Source organism: Stegodyphus dumicola, chromosome X1 (genome assembly GCF_044657685.1).
Source record: "Stegodyphus dumicola isolate Sdum_Otavi_A_Nest chromosome X1, ASM4465768v1".
Lineage (NCBI taxonomy): Eukaryota > Metazoa > Arthropoda > Arachnida > Araneae > Eresidae > Stegodyphus > Stegodyphus dumicola.
In genome coordinates this window covers 27,692,361-27,708,893 of record NC_140780.1, presented here as the reverse complement: position 1 = coordinate 27,708,893, position 16,533 = coordinate 27,692,361, and the positions used below count along the sequence as shown (strand labels likewise).

Sequence of the window (16,533 nt, the reverse complement as noted above, 5' to 3'; positions counted from 1 at the left end):
AATTTTAGTGTTTATTTGTTGTTTGATCATATAACTTATCTGAAAAACTGTCATTTCTTGTAAGTTATTTGGAGAAGTGTATTGTCGTATTTCATTAAAGAAAACTTATATTGTGTTAAAGTTCCAACAGGTTAATGCAGTTTCATTTAATATTTTTACATATATATTATGTTTTCCAAGTTCATTTCCTAATTATTATCAAAATTCTGTATAAGCTGTGGTACTTAAGTGTATAAATAAAAATATTACTGTTTATCATTTTCTATAGTGCTGCCCAGTTTTTAAAAGTTATGGCTGATTCTCAAGCCTTGCAAGAATCGCAAAACCTCTCAATGTTTTTAGCAACACAAAATAAGATAAGGGATACTTTGAAGGAGAGTCTTGAAAAAATACCTGGTTATGAAGAGCTATTAGCTGATGTTGTTAATATTGCTGTTCAGATGTATGAGTATAAGATGTATATGCTTCCAAGTGAAAAACACATGTTGGTTAAGGTGAGTAGATAATTTTTTCAGACTTAATACATTCTTCAGCACCATATGCATGTAAAATTGCTTTCAATTAAAGTAATACATCTATGAAAATAAAATTGCATTTTAATTTTGATTAAATTTTATATTTTATGCATACAGCAGTTCTCAGAAAATATTTTGAAATAGTTGTGAACTTACTATAAGTAAAAAATATTGGTACTTTTCCATTTTGTCGGCGCAGGCGATAAACTCACCAATAATGGTACAACCGATGCCAAACGAAATATCCTTGCTGGTAACCTTTTTTCAAAACAAGTTGCAGCCATTTCTTAACAGATTGATTATTTCTTTCAATACTGGCAATTTTTACCAGATAGTTTAATTGTATGCTCCAAGGCCATTCGCGGTAATTAAATCAATTAGGATGCAATCACACCATCCACCTGAAGGCGAAAATATAGAAAAGGGTTAAATTCATCAGTTCTAATGAGAATGCCCTAGCGAAGTAAAGCACTGCAGTTTTACATAACTTCTGAATAAGCTATTCGTATGAATTGAAATAATACTTGCATTTAAACTTGTATTCCAAATTAAGATTTAACTTGAAATTAATGTAGATAATTACTGAGACAATTAGATTTTTATAGCGTAGTTTACTTGAGATGAGATAACTTGGGGTCACGTGATATGAACTGGCGAATCAGGATGTCGAACCATGAAAGCATAGTAAATTCTTAAATTAATGTCTTTTTACAAATTTATTGTCTTTATTTATTGGTTTTTTACAAAATTTTAAACAATATTAAAATGTTTGTGCCTTCAAAATAAAAAATTCTTAGAACTAATATTTGATAACATTTTTTATGTGTATACTGTATGTTGTCACCAATACAGTCTCTTGGCGAGATTTGCGCCGGCGAAATGTAAAAGTACCAAAATATAGAATAATAAAAATTGGATGTTTTCAATTACTATGCAAATGCAGTTTTAAATGAAATAATCTATTTCTTACTGCTTACTTTCCTTTTCTTCATTCTCTTGTATTTTGAACATCTTAATGTAGTTTTATGCTTTTGTCTTCAGTAATTGAATAATTTTTCATGATCTAACCTCAGCTAATTTTTTACATTTAATATAAATACATTTACATGGTTTATGGGTATTTATTTGTATGAATTAAATTTGTAATTAATGCATTATTTAATTAATTTTTAGGTGATGGGTTTTGGTTTATTTCTTGTTGATGGAGAAATATGTAATATAAATAAAATGGATCAAAAGAAACGTGTGAATATAGCTAAAATTGACAAAATATTTAAGGTATGTATTTTGTTTCCTAAATCTTATTTTCAAATATGATCTAATATCCTCATTTGAAAAACTCCATTCTTAATGCAGCGTAAGTTGTAAATAAAATATATTTAATCATTTTATGTTAATTAAAATGAAATTGTTAAATACATGTAGCAGATAACCCAGCTCATTGGAAGTTATCAGTATCTGAAAAATTTAACTGTTGTCCCAGATCAATGATCTGCGAACTTCAGTTTCATTGAAGTCAGTCCCACTGAAGTGATAATTCTTTTGGTACAGAATAATCCAGGACTGAAGCTTTCTCTACGGGCACTTTTTGCATCTTGGTGGCTACCAGCGGTTTTAGGAGTGAGCATGTTTATCAAAATATGAGCCTTTTTTTTACAATGCAAATCTCAGCATTTTCAAACTCTTGAGTACCCATTTTAATATTTGCTTACTAGTTATTTTAATTCTTTGTGTTGTTTAATAGCATGCAGCAGATATTGTAGCCTGTAAACATGAAATATTCATTGGCCTTAACAGCTAAATTTTGTCTGACACATATTGTAATTATTTTCTCCCTCCTTATTGTGTGCCTCCGCAGTTTAATTGTGTGTGTCCGGCTAGCATCGGAAGGTCCACAATTCAAATACTGCTGAGGGGATTTTACATTTTTATGTCTCCTGTTTTGAAGTGCATAACTATTTTTGATGAAGATTTTGCTGAACGAGTATACTTACACTAAGGTTCAAAAGGATTAACTGTAGCTGGCACATATGCTGGCAGATTTGTTGGTTTATTCACAGCTGTGATTAGTCTTAGTAGAACCTCATACTGTAGTTTTTTTCACTGCAGTGATAGATCGTAACTAGTTCATATCGAATCATTATTGACGGTTAATTTATCACAAAAAAGTGCTCAAGGTGATTCATAAGCATATGCATTCTCTTTAGTTTCTAAAGAAATCATTTACAAACCTTTGGAGCAGAAGCTTATAAACCTTTTTTTCTCTTGCAATTTGGGAAAAGGATTAAAATTTGAGACCTGCCTTTTACAGAACAGGAAGAAGTTTCAAAGCTGTAGAGCTAATTATACTCAAAACATATTCAGCTCATGCTCAAAACAATGAAAGACTGCAGAATTCATCAAAATGATGCAGAAAAAGACATCACAGAAAGCACACTACCACTTAGATTCGTATTTAATTGAATTTATGTGACACCAGGTTCATAGAGAAGGTGACAGTTTTGTTATTTATATTCCATTAGGGATATTTGACTTCCAGAATATTCTGTCCTATTTTCAATGAAATTCTTTGTCAAAAAATTTTATACACTGTATTTGCATCTGGTATTTGGTTATAATCTAATTCAGTGATTCTCAACCGCTGTGCCGTGGCACTTTTGTATGCTGCCAAATTCTTAAAGTGTGCCGCCAAGTTTTAGAAATATATATAGTAAAAGTTATAATGGGTTTAATCCTAGTATACGGTACTCATGCAAATTGGCAAAATTTGGTTTTTAAGACATTAATAAGTGCGCCAGTTGTAGTATCCAAGCCAATTTTGGTGCCAGATACATTTGTAGTTGAATTAACTTTGAATGAAGAGGAAGAACTAATTTGCTTTCTAATAATCGAGATTTGATTAAAAAAATATTCTGAAGAATCAGTTGATTCATTTTGGACTAATATTAGATGCAATTATACCACGATGGCCAAAAAACTTTAAAAATATTATTACAGTTTTTTACATCTTATTTGTGTGAATTCGGATTTTCAGTATTAACCAACATAAAAACGATAAAAAGATCGAGACTGTTAAATGTAGAAGACAATATGAGAGTTGCATTGTCATTTTTACGACCAAAATATAAATGAAATTATCAAAAAACATCAATCTCAAATTCCTCATTAAAAGTATTCTTATTATTAACTTGAAATTTATCCCCTGATAAACCTACTACTGTTTTTGTAGTACGTTATTTTATTTTACATTCAAAATTATGACCATAAACTATTTTACACGGGATATTATAGGTAAGTAAATAACTTTTAAGATTCTTTTTCTTTGTGAGCTGCCAAATTCTGAAATCATTAAAAGTGTGCCACGAAAAAAAAAAAGGGTGAGAATCACTGATCTAATTACATCTAAAGCAACTTCTTATTATCTAAACAGCAACCTGTTCCTTCAAACTTTTAGCAGAATTGTTGGTGCAATTTTGATGACATTACAGCCAAACTTTTATGAGTTGATGTGGGAAATATTTAATTTCCTTAGAAAATTTTGCCTTGTGATATACGGAAACCTTTAAATTCGTGGCTATCATTATCAACACAAAATATGATAGCTGGCTATAAATTATGTCAAACGTTTAAAAAAAGTATCTGCAGATTTGTCCTTCCATGATTTTGCAGTGCTCCACACAGCAGATTTTATGCTAACATATTTAAAAAAATGCTTAAATTTTCTTCCCAGTGTTTAAAAAATTAGCATAGATTTTGAAAAGACTATTTTATATCTTCATTTCAGTGCTATACAGTTAGAAAAAAAGAATAAGATAGAGATGTTATCTTTTACTAAAACATTAATTGAAGTTGTCTGTAATCAGGGGCAGTTTTTGTATCATCCAGTAAACCAAATGATTTCAAATGCCTCGGGTATGACATTGTGTTCAAACCAATCATTAATTAATGTTTGTGCCACTTATGCTGTTCATTTGAACAATAGATAATGGGGCCAAAATATTTATTCCTTTTAATGCCAGAGATCTTGTATTTTGGGAAAAGTTTATTTTGTAAATTATTTACTACATGGCTCAACCTTTTGGCTTGATTCTGTATAAAGCGAGAGGAGCAGGTTTGCAAGAAACATTCTTCATTAGGAACTAATATAATCTAGCTGTAAGCCTAGCCACAAAACTTCTCTGAAAATGAGGATTGAATGGCCCATAATTCTCTCAACACACCATGGAAGGTGTGGATTTTGTACAAACCATCTAAAAGACGGAGTTTATACTTCCTTTCTGGATGATGTAAGTTAAAAACCTGGTTTATATATTTTATACCCCTAGACCCAAGAGCATTAGAGTACAAATTTCTGCCAGTATAATAAACAGCCTAGAGAGAGACATGAAGTAATATGAAAGAGTATTAAAGACAAGAGCTGTCCAATTGTAAAATATAATTATTAGTACTAGTGCATCTGTTCTTGTATGCTTTTTATCTTTTGCATTGTTCCTTCGCATAGGATATCTCTTATTTTCTGAAATGGTATTTATTGGGTACTATTTTTAATCATGATTTTCAGATGAAAAAATTAGTGTAAAATGGGGGGGGGAAGTAATTATGGTATTGTTTACAGATGTAAAGGAACATTTATTTAGAAGTTTTCAGAGCAAAAAATTCTTACTGAATAATTTCTTGTCTATTATGACTACTGAATTTGTTTTCTGAACCCTTTTCTTTTATTTCAGCAACTGGAAATGGTTCCTCTGTTTGGTGATATGCAGATTGCTCCTTTCAATTATATTAAGCGTAGTCCACACTATGATCAGTCACGATGGCCATTAGCTAGCTCCAGTTCCCCAAGTCCTCAGTCTGATTTGTTGCAGTACTTGCCGACTATTAGAGATGAATATGTCAGATATATAAGTGAATTAGCACGCCACAACAATGAGGTATGCTAAATTGTTTTATTTGTCTATTAGAGTTATTATATAGAAAAAAATTGTTACCTTTTTATTTTACTCAAAAAGCAGTCTTTGAGACTAGACTGATACTTTGTTGGAAGAGTATAGCAAAAATGTAGATATGGCTGAAAATTTGGTATGAACATTTAAAATGTTTGAAGTCAAGGTGTGTGATTAACATTTTATTATATATTTGTAACTTCATTTTGTTTTTTTTTAGCATATTTCTTTTAGTTAAAATTTTGTGTCTGGTTTTAATTTCAAGTAGCCACATAATTTAGGTTTTGCATGTATATCATCTCTCCACTCAGGTAACTACAACAGTAAAGGAAACACCTCGTACCGATTGTGAGAATAAGGAACTAACAGAATTATCACTTAGAGGCCTTCAGCTGCTCTCTGATTGGAGTACTCATGTTACAGAATTAGTGAGTTCAATTTTTTCTTACTCATGAAGCTATAATTAATAAAATCAGCAAATTGCATTGAAATTTTGACTTTTCCAATATTTTAAAAAAGATTCTGTAATTATTTTAATAAAAAGTGCTGATATGGTGGTCAGTTAGTAAGGTAGTTGGATATGCTGTTAAAATTCAAGCATCCTCTTTGGATAAAGTGCAACTTTTGAGAAACAAGCCTATTCATTGAGAGTGATTTATATTTGCTATGTAAATTTTATGATTGTGGGAATATATAGTGAGGTTATGTATATGCATGCACTTTTTGCACCATTTGCATTTCAGAAGAGAAAGGAGGAACATTACAAGGTGTATATGCTAACTAGAACATATGTAGGGGATAATATAAAATAAATATAAATAGCTACTTTTATGTAGAGAAAATATTGAATAGCAAGTTGCTAATGAAAAGTCTAACATTACAAGAAGTAACAAAATATAATCAATGCCTTTTGAGTCCCATAAATAGCATAACAAGATTATATATACAAAAATAGGTTGTTTGCAAGCTTTCAGGGATATTTTGCATGATATCCATTCCTTGCATGTAGAATTCTGCAGCAATCCTCAGATTTAGTACAGTGCAATTCAGAAGTTTCCTGTCTTTGCTGTGAATATTAATTATTCTGATTGAAAATGTTTCCACTATTTAAGCTTCAATGAAGCATTCATGAAACTTCAGTGGCATTAGAGAACAGAATACTAAACACAATGAGTGGCATGTGTGGGGAGAAAGGGTAGTCAGTGCATCATGAGTCTGGTGCAAGATTTTTTTCCATGACATCACAAGTAGCTGTGCATGGTATCCTAGTCAGCACCTTAACCCTTTGCGGCTCAGTGTTCCACTACATGGAACACCCAAATTGAATCGCTTCTGAAACCTATAAATTCAACCGTAAATAGATAAAAATGCCTTTATAATATACTTTGAAATTTTCTTTTTAAACAGTAGATAGCAGCATATCACAAGGAGACACAGAATTTTCATTTATTATGTGTTATTAAAATCCACTTTTTTCAATTAATTTTCTCTATATTTTAAATGATATAAAAAATTTTATTTGGAAAAAAAATTAAGCATAATTTTGCTGGCTGTACTCCACATTATTTGTTCTATATTTTTTTTAATCTTTCATACAAAAACCATACGCAGAATCATTGAATTAAACCAGGTGTTCCATTAGCGGGAACACTGCGCCGTTAGCGATTACATTTTCTGTTTCCGTTGTTGTGGTGGAGGGGATGAATTCAAACAAAGCACTATTGAGGGATGAGGTGTGTTTTGTGTTATGAAAGCCTTAATATTGGCATCTCGAATTTTTCGGGAGTCGTTTTTAGGCGGGAATTTTATTAGTAGCTTGACTCATCTTTACTTAGACCTGCGCGAATTTTTTGCTGTCGCTTTGTAGTCTCATTCCTGTTTACTTTCAATAATTGTGTAGATAGTTTTTGTGAATGTATATATTATAGGCTTATTTTTCTTTATTGTTAATATTAATCGTAGTTGGTTTGTGCTTCCAGCAAAAAGGTGTGACTTCCTTTGAACGATTTCACAAAGCTAAGAAATAGGAAAATTTGTAAATATTTTTGCATAGATATTTATCTCATTTGTCCGTATATATTCAAGAATATTGTGTATATCCTAGAAACCATGTATACAGCCATAGTACACCCCACAGAATTAAAACGGTAAGTGCAATTTTTAAACTTTTACATGTATACTCCTTTAGAACTAAATAGACTGCATACAACTTTTTTTATTGAAATTCCGACGTTAACGTATAGTGCATCGCAAAGGGTTAAATGAAGGAGTGAAAAACATTGTGTGTTAAAGAACATGATGGCCACTTCCAGCATCGTCCATAAAGGCTTATATTTTTGTTCATTCTTGTAATCAGTAATTCTGTCTTAATCCTGTGTGTCTGGGGAAAAAAAAAAAAGTAAGGCCTAAATAATTGCATGATCTTTAAGATAAGAGCTCTGAAACGTCTAAATTGCCCAGTATTTGTTTGCCTTTATTTAAGTAATGCTAACATTTGCTGGTATTGTTGATCAGATATTCATTGTGGCATAGTCATTTTGCATACTGAAATTTGTTGGTTGATTTGATTATGGCAAATCACACTGGGCTTGCCTAATCTTTCAGATTGAAATCCATATTAAGTATGACTTTCATTGATTGGGCAAGTTTCAGGATATTGTAGTATAATTGAATTTATTACACTCAATTTAAATGAGTCACTTCAGTCGCAAAGCATAATTCCAGCTTAACAGAATTTCTAGCATGCTGGTAGCTAAACATGTTTGTTACCATGTTTTTTCAGGGCTTGTAAACAGGTTATGATTCTAGTTTTGGAGACTTTACATATGATAAGCATGTATCCTTTTTTTTTTAAAGTATTTGCCCTACACTGCATGAATTTTTATTTTGGCACCTAAAACATACATGCTGTAAAAAAGGTCATTAGAGACGGGGGAAATATTCTTGTGTGTGTATATATATATTCCTTAGACCTTTCCTTTTAAGGAATGATGCATTATTGAGCATAAGTGGTCCTGGAATAACTCCAACAGCAATTTCATGTTCCAGCACTTTACATTCTGCATGCAATCTTTGATGGTCCAGCCGAATGAATTTCACTTAAAGACCTGTTTTAAGTAACAGCATTTATTTAGAATGGCATTACCTGTTTTTGTGAATTTATTGCTATCATAAATTTTGTTATCATTCCCACTTTCATCGTCAGTGTCTAGGCAGTAGTATTCAAAGTTTTTCATCAGTCAGTTTCATTAACTCTTTTCCATGACATAAATTTTTTCTGTATTCATTTTATTTATAAAAAACTCATAAGCGAGATGTAAATCGCAGAAATAATATGAAATGCATCAGCAGTGAGTAGTCAGCTGATAGAGGTAACACCAGACTGACTGAATGCATGGTGTTACTACACAGCAACGCAGAATTTTATATACCTAGAGAATTATACAAGGATGAAATATGTATATAATTTAATACAACTGGCTGATGTAAGTTTATGTGGACAAGTAACACGAGTTTAGGGTTTATGATTTTGCATCCATGTTTTCTACAATTTATGTCTATACAAGTTTTATCACTAACAGAATATTTTTGACTTTTTGTAGTGAAAAGTACCTTCATGGGGCAAAAGTATACTTTTTTTTATGCAGCATGTTGTGAAGTCTTTGCATTTTGTTGCATACTCGTATAATCCTTTCTGTTCATATATAATAAAGCATTAAAGTTTTGTTATCTGTGAAAGGTTCTTTCTTGTTTTAAGCATGAATTGAGCAATAACTGTTTAATGGTTTTGCTTCTCCTTAAGATGTAAGTATTCTTATTTCTGGATAACTTTCTACTGTTTTTTTTTCTTATTTCAGTCCTTTTTGAAGTACAATCATATCTGCTCAGCTATCACAATTCAACATCTGCCAGTGCAATTCCATACCATAATTTGAGTTGACAGATGTCTAACCATAAATGTTTCTACAATTGCTTTGCTTTTTCTTAATTATAAGTAGAAATAAATAATAATTAAAATTCAAATAAACTGTTATTTTTATTGTCGTCACTTTTGATACCAAATTTTAGTTTTGTTTAAAAACCATTAATATCTGCTTCTGCTGCCTGATGAAAATTCTGTAGTACAGCAGTTTTCCCTTTATTATTTATTTTTCCCCTTCAACACTGATTTCAAATCTGTAAATACAATTTTTCTGTCACCCAGACTGTATGAATAATCGCAATTTTTTTTAATGTGCAATGCAATAAGTTTTACAACCATATTATTTACATACATAAATTTTATGAAAGTGAGTTTTTGGCTGTGCTCTATTGGAGAAATAACCTTTTTTTTTAGTGCAGTTTTTCAGCTACACTCTCTGGATTCCAGTTTTTTTGTAGCATCTTCAATTTCTGCAATGTCATGATGAAACATTCCATATTTTTGTCAGATACAGCCCCAAAGTTTACAGTTTGAAAAGTCAAGGTGAAATTCCAAGAGGTGTAGTTTAAAAAACATTCTGTGGTTTTGTAGTCTTGGAGATGTTCATTATGGATCTCAGATGTACTTCCTAGAGACCATGTGATCATTTAAAGATGTCTATGTAGCCATTTCATGAATATTTAATATGCTGTGCTTTTCATCAGACCCTTAGTCTCAGGGACCACAAGTATGTTTTCTTAATTTTAACTTAGAACCTTTTTAGATATAGAAGTGATTTGCTGTTATGATCCATTGTTTTCTCAAAATCTTAAACAAATCTAGTTTTATGTGTAGTGGAGGCAGTAATCCTTAATAAATATGTTATAACTAAATGGGGAACCGCAAGGTATACTTAATGCTGGGAGAGCAGTTGTAAGCTTAAGAAGTAATTTTATATTAAAAAAGGCTGTGGGTCATAGAAGGAAATATGATTTCATTTTTGTAATTGCTACATAAAGTACATAAGAACCAGCATACGGACATTTGACAAAATAAGTGCTGACCAATGTTGTTATTTATCTCTTGCCTTCGTGCTGTCATTTTGGAAATGAATGTGTACTTTTGGTTTTTGTCTGTGTCGATTCTACACAGCTAGTAATGAAGCTTCAGCTGGACAGTTTTAAAGTTTATTTTATTACCCAATTAATACAAATGATTATTTACTAGGAAGTTTTATTTTTCTATTTTATTAACTTCTGTTTTGCTTTTAAGTGCATTTTAGGTTGGTTTATTTTTAGTACTTTTGGTTTGTTTTTTTATTAGTATGTATGCTGCCTATTGTATTTGTTTTTTGTTTGTGTATTCTTTTTTATTTTGAATTTTTTCTATTTTTCAATTTTCATCTATGAGTAGTGAAGCAAAAGGCAGCTGGCTAACTGCACAAGGTTTCTGCAGTTCCTTCTGTTGTGTAATGGAAATTAAGGTTTAATTTCCATCTGTAAAGAAATCTCACTTTAGCCAGCCTTTGAGAGTTTTAGTGTAATGAGTTACCATTCTTCTGATTGTATTTATTCTCCTTTATTTGTGATATACATATGTAATAAAGTATTAATATTTCAAGTATTTTGCTGTGACAGTAGTTTCATGAAATTCATTGTGAATTTTATGAGTAGCTTATGTCACTGTATTCACTAATCCTTTAAGTATGTATATTGTTTGCAGAAAAGAATATGGCTAGTTATTACTAGGTGTTACTTTGTATGGAATGTAATAGAAATAATTTTCTTTCACCTAATGTTTTGTTTAAAATGCAATTTTTATATTTCCAGTACTCGTGGAAATTGATGCATCCAACAGACCATCATCAAAATAAGGAGTGTCCTCAAGAAGCTGAAGAATATGAACGTGTAAGTGACATGGAGTTTTTAAAATTTTTCTGTTTTTTTTTATTAAATCTGATAAATTTTTTTATTATTCTCCAAAGAAAGAGATAGTAACTGATAAACATTCTTAAAAAACATATCTAGCATGTCAAAGTATATGTTCTTTTTGATCTTAACTTTCATGAGTGTACGTTAGGAAGTTAAAATCATCAAAATCACGAGTTGATTGAATTTGAGAATGCAGTGAAGAACAGAATAAAAAGAGAAACTAGTATGATTTTAAATGAAGAGAATTGATACAAACGTAATTTATGAATATAAGTATTGATTCACGGAGAAAAAATTAAAATATCTCAATGTGAAAGAAAAAATATCTCCATTTTATAAAAAGGTATAATAAATTTTATATAAAAATCTATCAGAAGATGTCTTCTCGTTTGTATTTTGTAATTTATAGGATGGTGAAGCTTATAAATAAATCTCAAGTTGCATCTATATCTGAATACGAAATCAAAAAAAAAAAAAAAAAAAAGTTATAAGATGTTCAAAGTTTGGTAAATACAGGGTGTTTGTAAATTCATAGGGTATGAAGGAATGGTAGAGCATACTAGAAAAAAATATTTTTCATAATACTGTGTGTAATCAAAACTGAAGTAGAGAGATGCTAACATATGGAATAATCAGAAAATGAAAACCTTTGTGCAGTTAATTTTGCAATAGTTTGCTAAAAAAAATAAATCTAAAGAATGTGCAAGTCTAATACATAGATTGATAGAGATTTTCAAGGATACCATATATCTTGTATGTAGCAAGAGCAAAAGAAAGCATATTTACTAGATTAAACCTTAGCACAGTTGGAAAGTTCCAAATTTGATCTTCACAAATAAGGATCTGGTAATTATGGTCAGAAGAAATCAAGGTTTATGGCCGTAAACAAGACAACTTTAGATCATTCTATCAGCCCTCAGAAGTGATGTCAAATGATTAGTTAATTAAAGAAAATTATTAGTCGAAAGGGGCTTTGTCTCCGAAGAACTATTGTTTTCGTTTTGCGATGAAAACTTTAAAAGGCTGTATCACTTTTCAAATCATTGTCACCAATACTATTGCCCTGCATTATATTTAAAGAAATTAAATAACGAAGAATCCGCATAGATGTATGTATGTGTCTCACATTGTGATAAAACCACTATACCTAGAGCCATCCAATTTTGAATGACATAATCCTACTGCGAATATGGGCATCTGAAAGCCCAAATTTGAAATTTGGAGTTTGTTTTATTATTGATTTCATAATTTGTAAAACTAACGAATTTTTGATTAACAAACTCAACGATTTAAAAGCGAGCAATGGCAACACTGTTTGGGGGGGGGACCTTTTTATCTCCAGCGTGCGGATTTGTGTATCAGAAATTCTAAAGGTATGCTCATTTTAAAATTATTTTGTGACGTTGCTATTGAACTGAATTTTATGGTTTAAGTGCAAAGAACATGATATTTAATAAATAAAGGTAACACGCAAAATGTTAAAAAAAGCCCCTTTGTACATAATTTAAAATCTGAAACCTTTCAGATTTTTTTCTGGGGGGGGGGAGAAGGGATAAAAATTTACATTTGATAAGTCTCTGTTTTGAGGACATTGTTATTTCTTTATCAGTTTACAGTTATGTAATTATCCTGACTAGGCATTTCCATCTTTTCTAGATATTATAATGTATTTTAAGCTATTTTATTTGAAATTCATTTTTATTACTTTTCTCATTTCAGGCAACTAGGTATAATTATAGTGATGAAGAAAAATTTGGTCTAATAGAGGTAAGATTTAAAAAGTGTCATTATTAGTCTCATTTTCCTGGTACATTCTGAATATTTTGTAAATTTTGTGATCCAACTATATTTGTGATTTAAATACACAAGTGTTTAAAATTTAAGCTACTTTTCCGATTTTGGCCATGATTATGTAAAAAATCAATTAGGAGACATGAAGTTCATACTACAGAGGCACGATGTAGTACCTAAAGGATGAGGAAAATGTAGTAACAAAAAATGAATTACAGTACGGAACAAATAAGAAACGTTTTATTGACAGAATGGCATTGGTACAAAAAATGTCTGTCCAAGAGGAAGAACAACAAACCAAAGAACCTTAGTATGGAATTTGATCTCCTCTAACTGCTGTATTCAACAGTTCTTGGGGAAAGGAAATGTTCTTCAAAGAGCATCTATTTCAGTTATCTGGTGTTCTTGTGAGGGTAAGATTGTGCTGCTAGGTGTCTTCCTAAAGTATTCTAGACATTTTCAAAGGGATTTAAAGAGGGAGCATGCCGGTCAGTCCATTCTGTACATATCTGCACTTTCCAGGAACTTCTCAACAGCATGAGTTCTGTGTGGCCATCCATAAAAATGAAGGCAGGGCCAATGGCATGCTATAAAAGATACACCTGGGGAAGATCAAAGTGGATCATAAATATCAGCTGTTGCTCAGAATCTATCAGACTGAAATGACTCTCATTGGTGAAGAGGATATGACATCATTGACGTGTCCATTCTTTGTGTTCTCTACATCACTGTAAACAATGCTGTCAATGGTATGCAGTAGATGGGATGGCAGGCAATTAGGCCACCTTTATGAAGTTGTCTATCCATAATAAACCAGGACACCTGTTTACTGATTGCTGTGTGCAACTGCTGAGCAATGTTGCCCACTGTCTTGCTTCGATCTTGCCTGCAAAGTGATATATATCGGTCGTCAATGATAGTTGTCTTCTTTGACTAACCACCACCAATCTTTTTTATAGCTGTACCATTTGGAAGGCTTTCCAACCTCATAAAGCAACACTTATCATTTTCACACTCTTGGGTGACAGACATCAAGCCCATCCTCAAGCTTGCCGATCATTCTACCATATATAAAGGTGTCTTGGTGTTTTCTTGCAGCCATTCTACATGTACAATCTCAGTTTCACCTGGAAATGTGCCTTCCTTCCTTTTGAAGTTGCCTTGCACTGTGTGTAGACTCCACATTTTGCATGCCCTGACAATGCTGATATTTGCATATGCAGCACTTTTCAGCTGAGTTAGCTTTTCACTGTACTGACTGCGAAAGTACTTTTTAAATAATTTCATGGTTGTCAGTTGAAAAATGAATTTGTTGCTCAAGTTTTACACACTAATGTATTGAAGTTAATCACTTCTTTAAAGTGTAAACTAATTTTAAAATAGTCGCAATAACTATGTATTTTCATGAATACTTATTAATGTCAGTGTTATTATTTTTTACATTAGGTTATTGCCATGATAAAAGGACTTCAGGTGTTGATGAGCCGTATGGAAACTGTGTTCACTGATGCCATAAGAAGGCATGTGTATGCAGAATTACAGGAATTTGTACAAAGTACCTTACGTGAGCCCTTAAGAAAAGCTGTAAAAAATAAGAAAGATCTTATTCGTAGGTAAGTTTATGATGGAATTTTTTCCCTTTATTTCTTAAATTTTTTGCTTGATTTGCTATAGTATTAACTTAGTAATATATTGAAAAAGAATGCTATTTATATTTAATTATTGTCTGTATATCTGTTTTGTTTTTTATTGGCCACTATGATTAAAAAAATTAGGGTTTTTTTAAAGTTAATTTCTCTTAGAATTTCTTAGTCTTTTCATAAATCATTTATTTATATATTAGTCATGATATTGAATATTTATATTGCTGTAGGAGTAGTTATATTTTGCTGTATTGCTGACAAAAATAGTGGAAGAAACTGATTTATAAGTAATGTGTATTTCAAATTTTTATTATTAAAAGGATGAAACACATTATATTTAAAGATTCAGCTACTAGGCTGAGTTTGCCATCAAATATCTGAGAATTATTTCATATCCCTTACTAGAGAATAGGTGAAATGCTTATGCTTTCTATTTTTCAATATAAGAGCTTAAGAAAAATGATTTAAAAGATAGTAGATATGAATATTTTTAAGTCAGAGAAATTAATTTCAGAGTACAAAAAATTTGCATTTACATTGTTTAATACTGCAGGTTCTTTTTTGAAAACCATTTGGTGTCCACAATTGAAATTATTTATGAATGAAAAAGTGATAAGTTTTGAAAGATCTTAAGGTATTGGAGTATATGGCCAGAATTTTTATTCATTTTGTCAGTATGTTACATTCTTCTCTTTGATATAAGACATTTTCTCTTATTTTCTACATTTTTACTCTTTATGTGGCATTTCTAGCTATCCCTAATACTTTTGAATTTAGTGAATTTTGGCAGTGCATTTCATAGATTTATTGACATAAAAAAGAGGTAGTAAAATATGTTAAAATGTTTATACTGGAATCATAAAAATTAAGTATGAGTCAATCAGGTTGCTTTTAGTTAAAGGAAACATATCTCAAAAATGGGAGTGTAATGAGATAATGAAATATATAGTCAAATCTAGATTTAATATATTTCTCAAGAATAATAATAAAATCTGTTGAATCAAGATTATTCATTAAATCAGTAGAGATTTAAGTCTACAAATATGCAACACAAAAATTATGGGTAGTCTTCTGTTATCAGGACTGGATTCAGAAATGTGTGTATATATGTGTTTGTATACACATACACATATTTATGAATCCAGTCCTGTTAACAAAAGAGTACCAAATTATGTATTTGCATCAGCATGAAGATCTCAGTTAAGCAAATGTGTAAAACCTATTTATTATAGTGTAATATGGAAATTTTTTAGAATTACAAATTAATTAATCTTTGAAATAATAAATTTGCTCTTGAAGTTTGTGTTCATTTCCACAATGTACTTTGAATTTGTTTACCAGTTTGTTTGAAAGCTTTAAATATATATATATATATATAATATTTTGGTTAGAAAAAGCATCTGTGAATATGATTTGTGATGTTTCCAGTTTTTTATTAGTATCAAACCCATTATTTTCTTCATTATCACCACATTAAACTCCATATGTCAATATTCTTCACAGTTTATCATAGGAGGTAGGTTGTATTCGATTAAATTTAGTAATATGTATTTGTTAGATAAGTAAATTTGTAATAGATATATATTTGAGTTTGGTCTTCAAAGAAAAAGTACTTTTCAGTTTATCATCATCAGAATTCTAAATAAAAATATGATTAAATCTCTGCTAATGGACATTCCTCATTAACAGATAATTCCTGAATTCCTAGGCCTCTGAATTAGGAGACCAGTTCACTCTCATTTAGGAAACTTTCCCTAATAGCAGACAAAAGTCATAGTCCCATGAGTTATAGCTGATGGGAGTTTTCAT

At 30.8% G+C, this 16,533-nt stretch overlaps 1 protein-coding gene across 2 annotated transcripts in view; it reads left to right on the top strand.

Moving 5' to 3' along the window:
- Positions 1 to 16,533, top strand: part of Cyfip (Cytoplasmic FMR1-interacting protein Sra-1) — a 108,963-nt gene that overhangs the window by 26,078 nt on the left and 66,352 nt on the right. For both annotated transcript variants that reach the window (XM_035350658.2, XM_035350657.2), the window contains exons 7-13: positions 269 to 494; positions 1,689 to 1,793; positions 5,243 to 5,446; positions 5,770 to 5,886; positions 11,189 to 11,266; positions 13,010 to 13,057; positions 14,528 to 14,694. In XM_035350658.2, the coding sequence (XP_035206549.1) occupies positions 269 to 494; positions 1,689 to 1,793; positions 5,243 to 5,446; positions 5,770 to 5,886; positions 11,189 to 11,266; positions 13,010 to 13,057; positions 14,528 to 14,694 (945 nt within the window). The remainder of the gene's footprint in view (positions 1 to 268; positions 495 to 1,688; positions 1,794 to 5,242; positions 5,447 to 5,769; positions 5,887 to 11,188; positions 11,267 to 13,009; positions 13,058 to 14,527; positions 14,695 to 16,533) is intronic.